This window comes from Accipiter gentilis, chromosome 7, assembly GCF_929443795.1.
Source record: "Accipiter gentilis chromosome 7, bAccGen1.1, whole genome shotgun sequence".
NCBI lineage: Eukaryota > Metazoa > Chordata > Aves > Accipitriformes > Accipitridae > Astur > Astur gentilis.
Window position 1 is genome coordinate 7,067,371 of NC_064886.1, and position 16,246 is coordinate 7,083,616.

The 16,246-nt window shown below is 39.3% G+C and overlaps 1 protein-coding gene across 2 annotated transcripts in view; it reads right to left on the reverse strand.

Annotated features, from left to right (window-relative positions):
- Positions 1-16,246, reverse strand: part of PPIL2 (peptidylprolyl isomerase like 2) — a 74,284-nt gene that overhangs the window by 19,089 nt on the left and 38,949 nt on the right. For both annotated transcript variants that reach the window (XM_049805801.1, XM_049805800.1), the window contains 2 exons: positions 8,416-8,505; positions 6,998-7,031 (listed from right to left, as the gene is read on the reverse strand). In XM_049805801.1, the coding sequence (XP_049661758.1) occupies positions 6,998-7,031; positions 8,416-8,505 (124 nt within the window). The remainder of the gene's footprint in view (positions 1-6,997; positions 7,032-8,415; positions 8,506-16,246) is intronic.

The window sequence follows — 16,246 nt, forward strand, 5'->3', positions numbered from 1 at the left end:
GGAACTCCTAATTATTTGTAAAGCAGATGCACTTGCTATGAGTCCTATCCTCGAGGACTGTTTGCTGTCTAGAAATTTTCAGATGATATGCAAACATGAACGCATCCTATTAAGATAGTACACAGCAGCAAGTGGCCAAACCCTTGAGACCATTAGACCCTTCACATGCTTTCAGCTGATGCTGGAATTACAGCATTGTCAAGCTGCTGAAGGAGGGTGGAATCAACCCTGAAGCCTTCGCTGGTCAGAAAAATAATGCAAAAGGAAAGAGAAAAATTGTGAATGACAGAAAGACTCTCTCTTTCTGGCACGACAAGCAACCAGACCCAAGAGCTTGCAGACAGGAGCAATGAGCCATTGTCTTTAGGTTTTGGAATATTTATTTTTGTATGATTTCATTTCAGATCTTACACTGCAGGTCAGAATAATCTCATATGTACGAAGGCTAACTTCAGTTCATTCCAGTTCTCTGGAAATAGTAGATAGTTACAGCATGACATCCAGTCCCTGCCTCCCTCTCTGTCTGCCATACAGCTGTTTCCAAGGCTAATTCTGTCTGCCCGGGAGCTGCAGCAAGAACAGAGAATGGCCTGTGCAACATTCGCCTGAAAGGCCAGACGTCCTATAAAGGACATAGCTGAAGTGTCTGCGGAGGCCTGGCAGCACGGACTGGCAAGGGGTGCTGGAGACGCTGCAAAGGCAGAAAGACAGCAGTACAAGAACAGTTTGGGGGGGGTTGTAATTTTTTTTAAAGAAAACCCCCCTGATTTTTAATTTAAGAATACTTTTAGAAAAAAAGAAAAAAAACCACCCAAATGTATTCTCCTTAAATTAAAAATAGCCTGAATATGCTGTTTGTCAAACTCCTGCTAACCCCTGGAATCGTTCCAGGCTTCAAGTAGCTGCTTGAAGCAGGACCAGACAGAGCAAGCCAGAAGATGGCGAGTTAAATGTATACATTTTTTTAACTACTGAAAACCAGAATCACCTTCTCTCTGAAGATTAAGTACAGATCCCTTGTTAGTCTACTGCCATGACAGCACAATGCTCAGCCAGGGGGGTCTGGAACAGGGATTTTAGATCCTTACATTTTGCTCTCTATGGTAGAGCTCATTGTAAACTTGGAAAAATAACTCACAGGCTCCAAACCTACTGCTAATAATCAGGAGGCATTTGGAAGTACCTAGCAGATTTTACTGTGTTTATTCTCGACACAGCTGGGAGGTGTGGCTGTGCCATCTTTCTCATTTTCTAAAAGCAGAATGGATGCAGACAGAGGAGGTGGGACTGTTGCACTGTCTAGCTCTAGCCCTCTCTTGTTACACTCCCCATATATGCCATAAAGAGAGGAGGCTCCTCCTTATATTCCACGAATTGTCCTCTGAGAGCACACAAATCACCGCTGACTATATATGGAGTCAGGATGATGCAAAACCCTCACCCTGAAGCTGATGTACCAGCCTACAAGCAAAGCCCATGGAAAACAAGAATTGACTCTGGGTGTTAGATTCACAGCGGGCAGCACTGCCTGTCACTTCACCTTCCTCTCAGCTTACTCCCTGATAAGATTATCTTCTGTCACAGTGGAGCTGTGTGCCCACTGGACTTGCAAATGCTTCTGAGATCCTATTAGAAAAAGTGCTGGAAAAAAATTCTGTGCTAAAAATCAAGAGGGGTTCGCATGGCAGCAGACATGGCCCCACGTGGGTGCTGCCGCTGCCTGGATTGGTGCTGGGAGTTCAAAAGGGAGCAGTACTTATAAACCTGCTTATGGGGGTCTCCTGTTTCCACAAAGCTGGAAATGTACTTGGGATTGGCCACGGAAGTACACTGGTCTTCTAACAGCATTTAACTTGTACAACATCAAAGCCTTCAGGAGCCAGAAAGAGTTTTTGCACAATTCTGTAAAATAAAAATCACGTGCCTACCCAGACACCCAAGATTCAAAGCTGAAGGCAGCTGGGAGCCACTTCCCCACATTTTTAATAAAAGAGAAAACTTCTCTTAAATTAAAGAGGTGTTTACCTAATTCTCACACAGAGATGAAACCAAACAGACCTCACCACTCACAGAAAAAATTAGAGCATATTCATCATTTCCATGGCTATCCAGAGTGGCAAGATATATTTAGCTTGTAACTGAAGCACAGTTAGTTATTCAGTCTCATATCTGTATCTTGTGCCGATAGTGAAAAGGTGAATAGAGCTAAACTGACACCTGAAGCAATGACACATTAGCAACTACACAGAAAAAAGCCACATTTTCAGATTGTCTTTTGAACTTAAACAGGTTACTCTTTGGTAGTCTTTGTTCCTTCTAAAGGCATTTTTTTCAGAAAGTAATTTTTGGGGTAAAATTACAGAAGTTGTACAACCTTCTTGCAAAGAGCTGAAAGATGCACCTAAAGCTTCAGAAATGTAGCATACCAAAAGCCAGGTGTGGGCTGGGAATCATCATTCATGACAGTTGTGATTTTAAAGAAATCCTTCCTTTTTCTGGTGTAAAAATTGCTAAGCAGTGGTAAGGAAGTGGGAGGGCTCTGATTCACAAAAATGATGGCTTACTTTCAGTAATTTTCTTCTTGTCATTTGGAACAACGAGGTACATAATAACATCTGACACTTCTATAGAGCTTTCCAAGTGAGACTCTTGAATCATTTTGCAAATATGAAAGCCTTAGCTCAGCCAGTAAGTGCTTCTCTCCCTTCAGATAAGAGGACACGGTACTTTTAACCCCACATACCAAGGGTTGGATTTTCAGAGAAGCTGCAATCTAAAAGGAGTATATTGATAGATAAAAAGGACTTACTCTTGTAAGCTTGAATCACGCAAGAAAAAGGGCTCTAAAACTGGTTACATTTTAGGAACTTGCCTTGTTAGGAAATCACATTGCAGAAGTGACCAAGTTTGTCCACAGTCCCTTTGCTATTGCCAGTTCAGAGGAGGGGAAAAAAAAAGTGCTTTGCTCTGCTTGTTGCCATCCAAAATGTAATTCCCATCTACCAGTGGTATTTTATATTGGACTTTTACACCTATTACATGCCACCTTTGCGCCCTCCTACATTCATAAATGGACAAAGGCACACACACGTCGATTCATGAGACCTTCTAACAGGTTGCAAGTAAGAGTAGCTGAAAAATGCCTGTGCCACTTTGAAATTTAATGCTTTGCGTATAGTTTTCCCTTTTTCATACAAAGGGTTTAGGATATTAAACCTGTTTTTCCTACATGCAGATTTTCTTCTATTATTTGGAACACTGAAAATACAGAGCAGCTGCTCCACTTGCACTATCATAAGTTAGACAGAATTACTCACAACGTTCAACCACTTAGTTGTTATGAACAGCAGGAAAAGATACATCACAAATCTAAAATTCATATTCAAATAATTAATCATTACAAAGAATGACCATGACTCGGCTTATTACTCTGAATATTGCCTCTATGGGTGGTTATTTTGTTAGAAAAAAAATAAACTGCTGCAGCACAACAAAATTTCTCCCAGTAGTCTTATGAAACATTAAGTTGAAGGCTGTAGAAAATTAGTTTGGTCCTCTAAATCAGTGTCAACCTTACAGGACTATATCTAACTGCTTTGGCAATGCAAGTCTGCCAGCTAAGCTAAGGTAAAACTCTATTCCCCACTCTTTTCCCAGTGTGGTATCTCAACTTCTAGATGCCATAATGCTAATTTCCACCCTCCTCCATCTCAAGGTTAACTGCGGAGTATCAGGAATCAGCTGTCCTTCATGTGTCTGCTGGGTCACAGTTACTTTTACGACAGCCTAACAAGAGAATCAGAAAGGACGCATTGGGGTGCTGAAAAACAAATGAAAAAGAAATAAGGATCAGTGCTGCTTACAGTTAGGACTGTTCAGCCAGAGTGGCCATGGAAGTGGACACAGTCAGTGACAACCAGATTGGCATTTTACATCTGTGAAATGTTTCCAAAACACAAGCACATTTATCTAGGTAAGCCGAGAGCACAGTTTCAGTCTATGTACGTATGACATGTAACCTTACGTCACGTTGTACTGAATGTGCCCAAATACACCCAGAAGCCAAACAGTCCTGGGCTTAGTTAGCAATGGAGTGGGTGATCATCGAAGCATTTGGATGATGCAACCATAAACCTGACACCTGTTGCTGAACATAGGATGAATTCAGATGACAGAAACCAAATGTCGGGAAGATTTTTGAACAAGTCTGTTCTAGTTCCTGAGCTGATCAACAGGAATAACTAAATAAATATAGCAAAACAAGAATATACAGGCTGAATGCACCTTCCATGTATCAGTTTGGAAAAGGCGGTAGTTTCTTTTTTTAAACAAAGAAAAAAGCAAGCAAAAAACTATCCCAAACCTCTTAGCCAGAAAATTTCAGTTAAAGCAGAAAGTTCTATTTGGAAGAGGAAACAAAGGATGTTCTTTTTTTTCTGAAGTCTTCCTACAAAAGGCTCTAACAGAAACAATTGTGGCAGTCTGATGGTATTAAACGTCAATTAAATGTATTTAAACGTCAAGATATTGACGTTTAAAAGGTAGCCTCCAAATAGTCTTCCCTATTGCCAATTGGAGTATCTGGGAAGAAGGCCCTGTTCTACTCTCATATGCTTCTCTGATATTACAGAAGCCAAGTTATTTACTCCCCCAGTAAACCTCTAAAGACCATTAAATCTTACTGACTTTTTAGCTTTCAAAGATACATATTCTTTTTTTTCTAAGAAGCAGTGAGTCAAAGAAGTGCTGAAATTCCTTCCAACTGCCAGAAGAAATAAAAAAGGGAATTTATACTGCAAATAACATACAAAACCAAGGTGAAAAAGGTGCAAAGTACTGAATCCCAGTGCTTTACTCCAAAGCTTTCCTAACATGAATGCTTGTGATCACATTAATAAAGTGCAAACCAATGGACCAAAATTTTTACACCACAGGAGCCTAGGAGAGCATCACTACATTTGCCATGTTCTTACACTGCTATCAAGCTGCACCTTCCTCTGGCCACGGTGCTGCAGAGAGAACGTAAAGCCAGGCAGACACCTTAGGTCTGGCCACCTTCTTGCAGCACGTGGCTCCAGACACGCAAGTGAAATTTCTGCCTCACATTCAAGTGCCCAGGATCTATCAGGTAGTCAGGAACAAATCCTGACTACTAGCCCTCTGTGAACAGTCTAAGCGGCTTCATTTAAGTAAGTATTAAACACACAGACATGACAGTTCAAGAGGAATCTGTTAGCCCATCAGGCTGCCCATTTACAACATTTTCTTGTGATATTAGCATTTTCAATAAGTGATTAAATAAGGATATCTAAAATGCAGCTGTCTTCACAAGAAGAAAAAACATTCAGTTGCAAAGAAGATAGTTGTATCGTTTGGACTCTACAATAACTGCAAATAGTCTCTCAAAATCTGCAACACTCATATCCATTTGAGTGTACACTGTCCCTTTTATTAGAACTTTAATAGTCTTGACAGATGTTTGCAAGACATTTCGCCTGCAATATATTCATATTTAATTAAGAATGACAAGGAGGAAAACAACACGGAAAAGACTAGAGGTCATTAGACTCCTTTTGTTAAATAAAAGAATATACATAGGAGTGTTTTTCTCCTATGGACTTATTTGCATTTTACTTCCTACTTGCTTTGCCAGTAGAGCTGAGTCTTGACCTTCAATGCAGCTGCACTGCCAGTCTCCTGCCAACTATTAATTGTGCCGTCTTACAATACCTCTTCCATTTGCCCAAATAGGGACAAGAACGACACCAGGAAGTTAATTTTCATTCCACTGCAGGATCTGAACTCCACCCTACAAGGGTGAAAGGTGTCTGAGTCAACCCATTAAATTTCTCCTGTCTCCTGACACCTCTGTAATTTCTCATTTTAAAAGATGTTCCTAATTATGTCTTTTGGGATTTGAACTGAAACTTTCCTTATAGCAAAATCAATTCACATTTCTTTTGACAGCCCAAGCATATATGGTGACAAATCTTGTTAATGGGCTTTTGCCATCAAAACACAGAACCTTTAACTAGTCTCAAATCTTAGAGTATGCAACTGTTGATTATCGCAGGCAGTAGAAGAAAAGCTGTTGGGCAACTCACACTAACATCATTTACAAAGTAAATAGAGCTAAAGTATTTAACAACTACATTAACAACTACAAAGACATCTTTTTTGGATGACCTGTGAGCACACACAGAAGGTTATAGTGCTTGCACATACAGGCAACACATGTATGAACTAGAATAAAAATGCACAGAACCCCACAGGACCAGTTAAGGAGCTGTGGAAGCTGGTGACATCTACAAGTGGGTAGATAAAGGGTGCAGGTGGAAAATGAGCAAATTTACAGCAGTATCTAGAGATATCACATGACATATCTACTGTGGTGGGCAATGCTTTGAGGACCCTTCAGCTGCTGTGTCTCCTCACCATTTCTGATATGAGCGTTAATGCAGATCTCCAACTAACCAGCTAAGGGAGAAAGAACAGGCAGAAGAATTTAGTAACAGTGACCCCTAAAAGTTAGAAAAAGAGCAGCTTGGGCTTTACAAGGCAGCTAGCTGGGAGAACAGATGGTATCTGGCTATTCACCAATTCCAAGGCAGGTCTCAAGTATTTCATTAATGCTGAATTTGAAAGCAACTTTGCATGAATGTGTTTCTTCCTTTGTTCTTTGCCCTGGAAGGCCAGCTGTAAAATCATTACAATTTTTATTTATTTATTTTCTGTAAGAAAAAGGAAGCAAAGACCCAACAAGAATTCTGCATGGGAGAGTGCCCAAGTTTTAGACTGAGAATATATTGGATGAAATTTTGAGCATAGTTAAAATGGTCATAAAATATAGTGATAAAACCTCTGCTTTAAAGTAGAAATACTTACAGTGTACTACATGTCATCATTTAGAGGATTTTAATCTACAAGGTGTCTGGAAATAAATGTAACAACAGCGCATGAAGTGAAAACAGTTTACTTGATTCAAATTCAACCTTACCTGTTCCTGTTCCAGTCGGATCACCTCCTTGGATCTGCAGAATTAAAATTAAATCAATAGGTTACATATATATCTGTGTGAAAGACATTAAATACAAGCCATAAAAAACAATTCTGCTCAATTTTCTTCCTTCTGTATCATGTCATGTTGACAAGTTAGCAACAAGGAAACCATTACTACTTATTTGGAGCTTCTTTTATCAGCTGGCTGCCATCTCCTACATTACTTATCCAAGAGCAGAATGACAGTTTTATAAAAATAATAGGTCTCTTGTGGGTAAATAGGGAAAATAAACAGTCTCAAATGGGTTAACCAGATCATCCTTTCTGTTATGTGCTGAGTCACAACCTGCTTTTTAACTGATGATGCATTGCTTTGGAACTGAAAAGGCATTTTGCTACCAATCCTCTACATGATGGGAAGGCAAGAAATGAGGTAATACGGAATATTTTCTGTATCTGAACCTGTATTTCCCAGTATCCCGCTCACTATCTGCAGTAGGGAAAATCCTCATGTGAAACCAATCTTTCAGCAACAAAATTTATCACTGTATATACGTGCAGGATCTACAGAAATAATATTCTATGTATTATAATGCCAGTAGAGGGAGTGTGACATGACTAGTTTCACAGTAATAGCACACAAGCACAATTTTAATTGTGAGTTTAAATATGAACTGAGATATACAGTGCTGTCAAAAGAAAAAAAGCTTTTTTTAGGATGACAGGATGGAATGTGACATTTAATGATGTCCCCTGAAAGATGTGCTCTACCTTCAGGATCAGGTTGTTAATTTGTCTGAAAGGAAGTTACAGGACAGCTACAATATCCTAAGCTGCCTGGACTGTATCTATGTAAATAAAGATCTTTGACTACCAAAGTCAACTTTCTGGTTCACCAGGTGATCTAACTCCTTCACAAAGAAAGGCTGGGCACCTAGTCCTGGAGCACACTCAGGAAAGGATGATCTGACAGTATCCAAGTACCACAACCTGAAACAGAAATTCAGCTGCTTTCTAAAGTTTCATCTGAATGGGATTTCAACAGGCCACAGTATTACTTATCCAAATTAGCATTTCCCTCTCTCTCCTCCTGTTCATTAACCACCCACCCACAGCTTGGGGAAGATAACAAGAGCCTTGCCAAGGCAATGACTCTCAAAGGCTTTGTCTGGAACGTCAGCAAAAGCACTACTACTGCGGTGATGCTCCAAGTGACAGTATTAGTCAGAGACAGTTGTTAGTAAGACTAGTAAGTACAAATTTAGTAAGTTAGGACAATCCTAGTTCTGATGGTGTATTTAATATACATCTATTGCAAGTTGTCATGCATGGAAGAAACTAAAACTGACTTAAGCTAAATAAATATTTTGAGGACATCACATATTGTGCATTACACAGGACTTGTTCAATACTTACCACAAAATTACGAATTGATCTGTGAAAGATTGTTCCATCATAATAGTTCTTCTTGCACAATTTGATAAAGTTTTCACATGTTCGAGGTGTCTGAAAGACAAACTTGAGTTTTTATTAAGTAATACCTTTAGAAAATGAAATTGGTCATTACATTGTTTACAAGAATCACTTTTCATTCGTGCCATACAAAGAAACAATCATGCAGGACTTGAAGAGGAATAAGTCTATGTCTACAGAAAAAAAAAAAGTAATATATGCTCTTTTAAAGTATACTGGAGAGACACACACTGTGTTAAATAAATTAAACCCAGACCTTCCAATTAGCACAAAGAAGTGTTGAACACTAGCTCGGGTAACATGAACTCCCAGTGGACATAATGATGGTGAAAGCAGGTAATGTCAGAGACTTTCAGGTAAATTAGTTCCATCATTGTATCATATTCCTGTTCTAAAGGGGGACTTCTAGTACTGAAAAAAGTTAATTTCCCAGAGTAAGAAAGAATCTGACTTTTCTGCTCCACTGTTTCAAAGTGAGCACACTGAAGCTAACTGGGAGAGAAGCACTTGGTCCTCTTCACCATTTGGAACTAAAAATGGGACTGAACCCACAACTCACTGGACCATAGGAAAAATAAAACAGACAACTTGTTTTTTAAAAAAAAAAGATGCTAAAAATATTGCCAACTTCTCATTTGCTTTTACATTGCAAATTAAAGCTATTTATTTGAATTTATGAGCCATGGCATACAAACAGTACCTTCTGAAAACCTTTACTGTCTACCTAATTATCCTTCCACTGTAATTGTATGGATTCTTTCCTCTGCAATACTAAAATACTTTCAGATGTACAAATACTAGTACAGAAACAGCCTGTCTTCTATACTCGGACATATTTTCCAGCCCCACTGTGGATTATGTGCATAAATATATTCCAGTTTTACAAAAGAATACATCTAAATAATTTTCAGTTGTTACAGGCCTTGAAAATATCATTATTGTTGTACGTGCTTGCAAGTAAAGCCCCAGCATGAATTGCAATGTCTGTAAATGAACACACACAAGACTTGAAGCCTCTTTCTGAAAGACACCGATTCACTTGGCATTGGTATTACATCATTCTTGGTCTGAGAGCTGCAGAGAGACAGGGTGAGACTGAGCCACGCAACCTGAAGTGACTTAAAAGCAAAAAAATAAGGCAAGCCCAATTACAATCAGTTAAGGGTGAAATAACCTCTATCTTTTTAAAAGCAGATCCATAAAAGTATTCATCTGGAACCGTACAGACGTTCAATTTTCTGTATTTTCTCATCTGAAGCACAATCACTCTCACCCCTCTTTATTGACACTGAGATGTCTCTTAATTATCCAAACAAACTCTACCTGCCATTATAAATTCTTCACAATGATTCCTTCTTAATTACTCTACACAGATATAGATGACAGTTGTCAGCTTGGCCATAACTGGAAAAATGAACAAATTCTAATGCAATCTTACATCAGCTATTATCTCAGATTTCCTATATAATTCATTACTGGGTTAAAATGATAATGGTACCATAATGAGTTTATGGTAGAATGCCACTAGGACATGTACTTCGGTAGCATCCAGAGGGCAACTCCTAAGTAAACATATTCCATAAAAATTGTTTCAAGCAATAGGAGGTTCTCCTACAGTTTCAATGTTTATAGCACATTTGAAATTTTTTCTTTGAATTGGACATATATGCTTGAAAATAATCTTTGTACATAACCTTTCAAGTAAAATTCAACCCCTGAAGAATCATTTGTGCAGTCTATGCTTCGTTTATAAGACAATATCATAACAACCTTGATCCTAATGTAGTGCTATTAGTTATAACTCATGAAAAATGTCACTAAGGATAAAAATAAGTTTAAAAAATTTCTTTATGAATCAGAAATGGAATCAGCAGCTTTTAGCCTAAGGCATTTTATCTCATGAGAACCAAGCACTCTTTGGAGAGACATAGTTAATAAGTTCTCTGGGGGGAATACAGCAACCTGTAATTAATTTTTTAAGAAAAATGAAATCAGGCAAAAGACTGAGTCCCCTAGGAATACATACCAAACAGTTTTAAATTTGCACAAAGTTGGTAACCCAACACAGATTTCCTATTTATTTTCAAAACATGATTTATAAAATATACATCAGAACAACTGGCTCTAGTAATGTATTTTTTATGCAGGACCTATGCTGACCCTTCTCTCTGAATGGATTTCTAGTTATTATACCTTTTCCCAGAAACAAGCTTTTCAAATGCAACTGCAGAAATATTTAGTATACATGCAATAATCATTTCACTGCAAGGTTTTCTTTAAATAATTGCCACCAAATTGGTTCCCATGGTCACCTCATGCATCATACAGATACATTTGGCAGGTAAACTGTTCCTTAGCAACGTTACCATTACCTTTTATGGTGTTTTTTAGTAGACACAAAAATGTTTGCACTCAATCAGTAATAAATCCCAGTTTCAGGTGGTCTACAATATCTGGCTCAGATTATCTGATTTATTCAAAGCAGTTAATGTTCTTGCTGAATCTCACATTGCCAAGTACATTTTGGGGACTTTTTTAAGCAGCGTCCTGTCCAAAGCAGGAGAAGGCCTGAGGTTTATGGGGAAGCTGTAGATCCTCAGTAATGAAGTTGTGTTCTGGATTGACCATATAAACAAGGCCAGTCTTTGAAGTCTTTGTTCCAACTACAAAGACTGATGAGAAATATATATAAACAAACCTGACATTGTTTTTTGAGTGTAAGATCTTGTAGATGTCAGACTCGCAGTCTTGGAATGCAAAACTATCTACTTCTTCAGAAACTTCCTCCACACCACTTGCCTCACACCATTTCTGAAGGAGGAAGAGATGGTCAAGGCACCTGGAAATGCAGAAGTGCAGGAGGCAATGCTGGTTTCTTGTTGCCTCATTATTGACAATGGGCTCCAGGTTCTCCTTTTACTTCTGGCTGTTCTTGTCCCAAATTGACCTCAACAGCAGCAGCTAACTTTCCCCTCTTTATTCCTTTTACGTTAAGCAGGAAATGATTTAAATTATTTTAATCTGCTGACTATGACTTAGGCTTATATGTAAGAAAGACAAGGGACAAATGCTACCTTAATTTGTTAACCTGTTGATCTGAAAGCCACTGACAGAAAAAAGGTTATGTTTTAAATCTACTGCAGTATCTTCTCAGAAGGATGCAGTGACAGTCCTAAGAAGTCAAATTTAAAAATTGTGGAAGACTTTTCTCTCCAAAAAGTGTGGTAGGACAGCCCTGAGAAATCCTCCTTTACTTCAGTCAAGTTGAGATCATGTAAGTGAACGCAGTGGCTCTGTATGATGTCCATCAACTTAAAGACACTTCTCTCTCCAAATGACAGTAAGAAAAAAACCCTTATTGATACCAAAAATTAGTCTCCTGCTCGAACTATGCTCCTTATTTATTTTGTAGATGCCAGATAACTGTCTTTCAACTGTTGAAAATTCACACCAAAGACAAGTGGTAAAATTTTAATAAATGGTTTGAGACAGAAATCCAGAAGAATACTTATTCCAGAAGATGACACAAATGCTTTTCTTGGCTAACAGACATGTATATTAAATGGGGCAACAGCTCAATGGTTTTCTAATTATGTTTGAGTCTCCATGTAGCTAACACACTTAGTAGGTGACTCTACATGGAAATACCAGCACTCTACCAGTTACTAGGCCCAGACAAATTTCAGAATTAAAGACAGATTGCTACTAAGAATGACCATGCAAGCACAACAGTGACAAGAGACTGACTGTGAAATCACAGATACTGGGGAAACGCTGATGAAAAGAATATACAATTTAGAAACCCAAAGAAAAACAGAAAAAAACCCTGACTATAAAGTTCTAGGAGAAGTGCAGATTTAATTTGGTTCCACTTTTAAGTATTAACTGAGCCAATTTTAGTTTCCTTTTTGCCAGCAAGGGTGGCTCCAATCCAGGCAAAATTCATCTCTCTTGATGCACCCCGAGACCTGAGGGGTAAGACTAACCAAGCCAGGTTCACAATCTGATTTCTCAGTTTGCAGCTGTCCTTTCTCATCACTTAAAATGGGTCATTACATTTGTAAAATTTACCTTAACTCAGAATTTGTATTGGGCAGCTGAAGAGCCAACCAGAAGTAGATTCAAAACCTGCAGTGCTCCTGTTGCCAAGGTACAGGAGATGGGAAAGAGAAGAGCCTCTGAGTCGTTGCCATGACTGCAAGGAAGAAGGCTTTACTATGTGAAGAGCTAATAATTTCAAAATGCTTCATCCCTTGAGGATCTGCATGAACCTTGAAGAGAAATTTCACACTAAGGATTCAGAAGCTGTCATTCGCACATCTGTGTAATTTCCCTGTGCTAATTCCACTTCCCTTTTATTTCTTTTTGTCTCTCTAAATTGGATGAACTGTAGCACTTTCACTAAACTACAGAGCCTTGATATATGCTCATTAACCCTATGTTTCAAAGCAGAAATAATCTGAAATAATGAAAAGCTCATTCCTCACAAATTAAAATTGCATTCTACAGCCTTCATCTTATCACACAAATGCCAGAATCCCACTACTAAGAGGCATGAACTAGTGATGGAAATTTCTAAAGCTTCAAACGAAGCCTGCAATTTTTTGAACATAGATCTCCTTTAAAATGCAAGGTGGATTTTGTTTTGCATTAGTCCACTTACACACTTTTTTTTTTTCACATAGAGCATTTTCACTCTTGTAATTGTTGATTCTAGCAACTCTTCTAATGCATGAGCCCATAAAAAGCTGATTTGGTAAGGTTTAAACTCAGTTCTCCCTATCCCTTTCAATCTCCAATCCTCACAGCCTACCCATCCCACAGGAAAGAACTTGCCCTAATAAAAGCTTGGCTTTATTTAGGGCTTAGTCAGAGGCAGCTGTAATGAAGCAGTTTCAGGAATTACCATCTATCAGGTGCAAGTGTCTGCTTCCTCCCACTAAATCATGGAAACAAACTGGACATACAAATGTTAGTGCATTTCAATGCATAATCTATACTGGAAGGCAATTTAAGCTACCCTACTTTGCACCAATGGACTAGGAGCACACTCCATTTGTTTCAGAGCAAGAGGGACAAGAAAATCCAAAACTCCACAAAGCCCATTGCAAAAGCATGGGGAGAATTTCAGTGTGGGAAGCCCATGACATTTCCTGCAGGAGAACATTTACTATAGACCTAAACATCACCCCCTGCCAGCTCCACTTTCCTGCTAACAGTTCCCTTACGTGCGAGAGGGGTGAGCCGGTGACAGGTTATGGTGGCAAACAACAGCTGCCTACGGTGGTTCAGTTCAAAAAAGACACAGTTCATATAAGGGACACCATTCTCAATCTGGTCATACAGTGAGCAAATGTGTCAATTTGTGATCTATGATAAGAAGAGGACAGTTCCAGTGAGAGAGCACTGGGAGAGATGAAAGCATTAGGGCATTGTGGGGTAAAACAATTGGCCAGACTCATATATAAAAAAAGAATCAGAACAAGCAAACTATGCCTCAGGTAACAGATTGCTGACTTCATAGCAAATATTTGCCTATTTTGCTACCTCAAAGCCTCAAAGTTTGCTTAGAACAAAGAGCAGAATTACTGCATTCTCATTACACAGAAACCCACTATAATTTAATTAGCTATTTAGCAAAGATTCCAGCAGATAGCTAAATTTCACTTTTCAAAGGCATTTCTTCCACAGTACTGACATTAATGATGCTACCGAAAACTTTCAAAGTCTGAGCAAGATGCTCAGCTTAGACAAGATGCCAATAAAAAAATTACATACTCCAGTTTTATTTTTCACTTTTTTGCAAATATAGGGACAATCAATTGGTTTAGCTGAGCACAACTCAAGTTAAACAAGGCATCTAATTCACTCATCTGATTTGTCAATGTTAACATTCATCATCCCTAGCCAACAGTCATTACTTTTCCTCTAACTTTTATTTATTGCAGTGGTAGAAAAGAAAACAATCCTCTCCCCCTGCTCAAATTTGTCAGTCATATGATGGTTGAAGAGCTTGTCAGACAGTGAGATGCAGGGCTGGGTGCTGATAAGGATGGGGCTGGCAAGCATGACATAGCACTGATAGGTACAGTCTAAACGAGGATACAATTTTAATTGCTTGAGCAACCTCCAGCAGCTGTAAAACTTGGGAGTATCGCAGGTTCCATGGCAGCTCCTTGGCATTTTGTCAGTCTGCAACTGACTGCACATAAATTCCACCTTTTCGGAAGACGCAACCTGTAACCACTTCCACACTAGACAGTGAAGCTCTGGTAGCTGTCAGCCTCCCAAGGTCACCCTGCTCTCATCAGAGGAGCGAAGGTACAAACAAGAAACATGTCAGAGAAAGATGAAGAGCAGCAGCTGTGTAACTCCAAACCGCCCGCCTCATCCTCGGGTTCGGGATCACTAAGTGGCAGACACAGCTGGTATGGGATGCCTGCACCGTCAAATGTCAAAAAACAAGCAACAGAATCCAATAACAATCGATTCCCTCCCCACAGACAGCTTGTCGGGGGGCTGGGGAGGTAGAAAGGTCCAAATGTGCAAAATGCTTTCCTACCGATTACCCAACGCCAAGGGCTGCCAGGAAACTAAGCAGAGACAGCCAAGGGCAGCAAGCCCCATGGTGCAGGCAAAGGTTCACAGGGAGGTGGCTGAGCACCTTCCTCAACTCCATGTTGAACGTCCCATTCAGGCATGGGCAAGGAGGGACATCGGGGACTCCCACTGCCCCTTCACTGCTGCAAAACAGCACTGAGGACAAGCGCACGATAGCAGCAGCCAGATAAGGCATTTCCTACTAATATCTCACATGAAAATGTTCCTCCTTTCTCAAGCATGGCTGTTATGCCCCCAAAGTTAAAAATATTTAAAATATTAGCTTCTAGTCACTTAAGAACAACCTATAAGCAACCTGTTAATCAATATGGCCGTGCAGAGCCATTCTACTCACAATCACGCAAGAGCAATAGAACTGTCTGCCATTGTAGCACTTTGAAGAAAAATAACAACATCCTCTTTAACAAACATTTTTATCCAGCTGTTCTCCTACTGGAAAATAACCGTTTTGTTTGGTTTTAGTTTCTGTTGACAAGAACTTTCAAAGTTGGAAGTTGCAGTTCTTCCTACAATGACCTATTTTGATGAAAAAAAAAAAAGAAATAAGTAATTTACAACCATGCCAAGACCACTGAACTTCATCCCTATAAACATTTTACTGAATGAACAGGCACTGGTAAAGCATCAGCCAGTTATTTGCCAGACAATGCCACGATGATGCTGACAGAAAGTGCGTAGAATGGATGTTTAAATCAAAAAGAAAATAAGATATTTGGGAAGACGGGAACCTTGTCATGCCAGGAGGTCAAAGGGTTTTTTCAGCAACTCGCTTGTTTCCCACTGGAAATGGATAAGAAGTTCACAGGCTTCTGATCTTCAGAGCAGTCCCTCACACAAAAGGAGAGATGATTTCAAAGAACAGGGGCTGGATTACACATTTATAGATCACAGGCATATTTAACAGGTCAGAGGGCCTCAAAAGATTAAAACATCAGTGTTTGTAGAATAATGGCTTCTTCAGATAGTTATGCCAAGACATCATCATTAAGCAGAGTTTGCCAGGTCCTAAAACCTCAAAAAGCATTTGTGGAGTGCCGGATGAAGCTTTGAAATCCATCTCGCGTTCTTCTTTGTTATGCCAACTTGCCCTTAAACCTTAAAGTATTAAGCCTGAGAGACAGAGGCGAATTTACAAAAACTGTTGTGGCAGTTA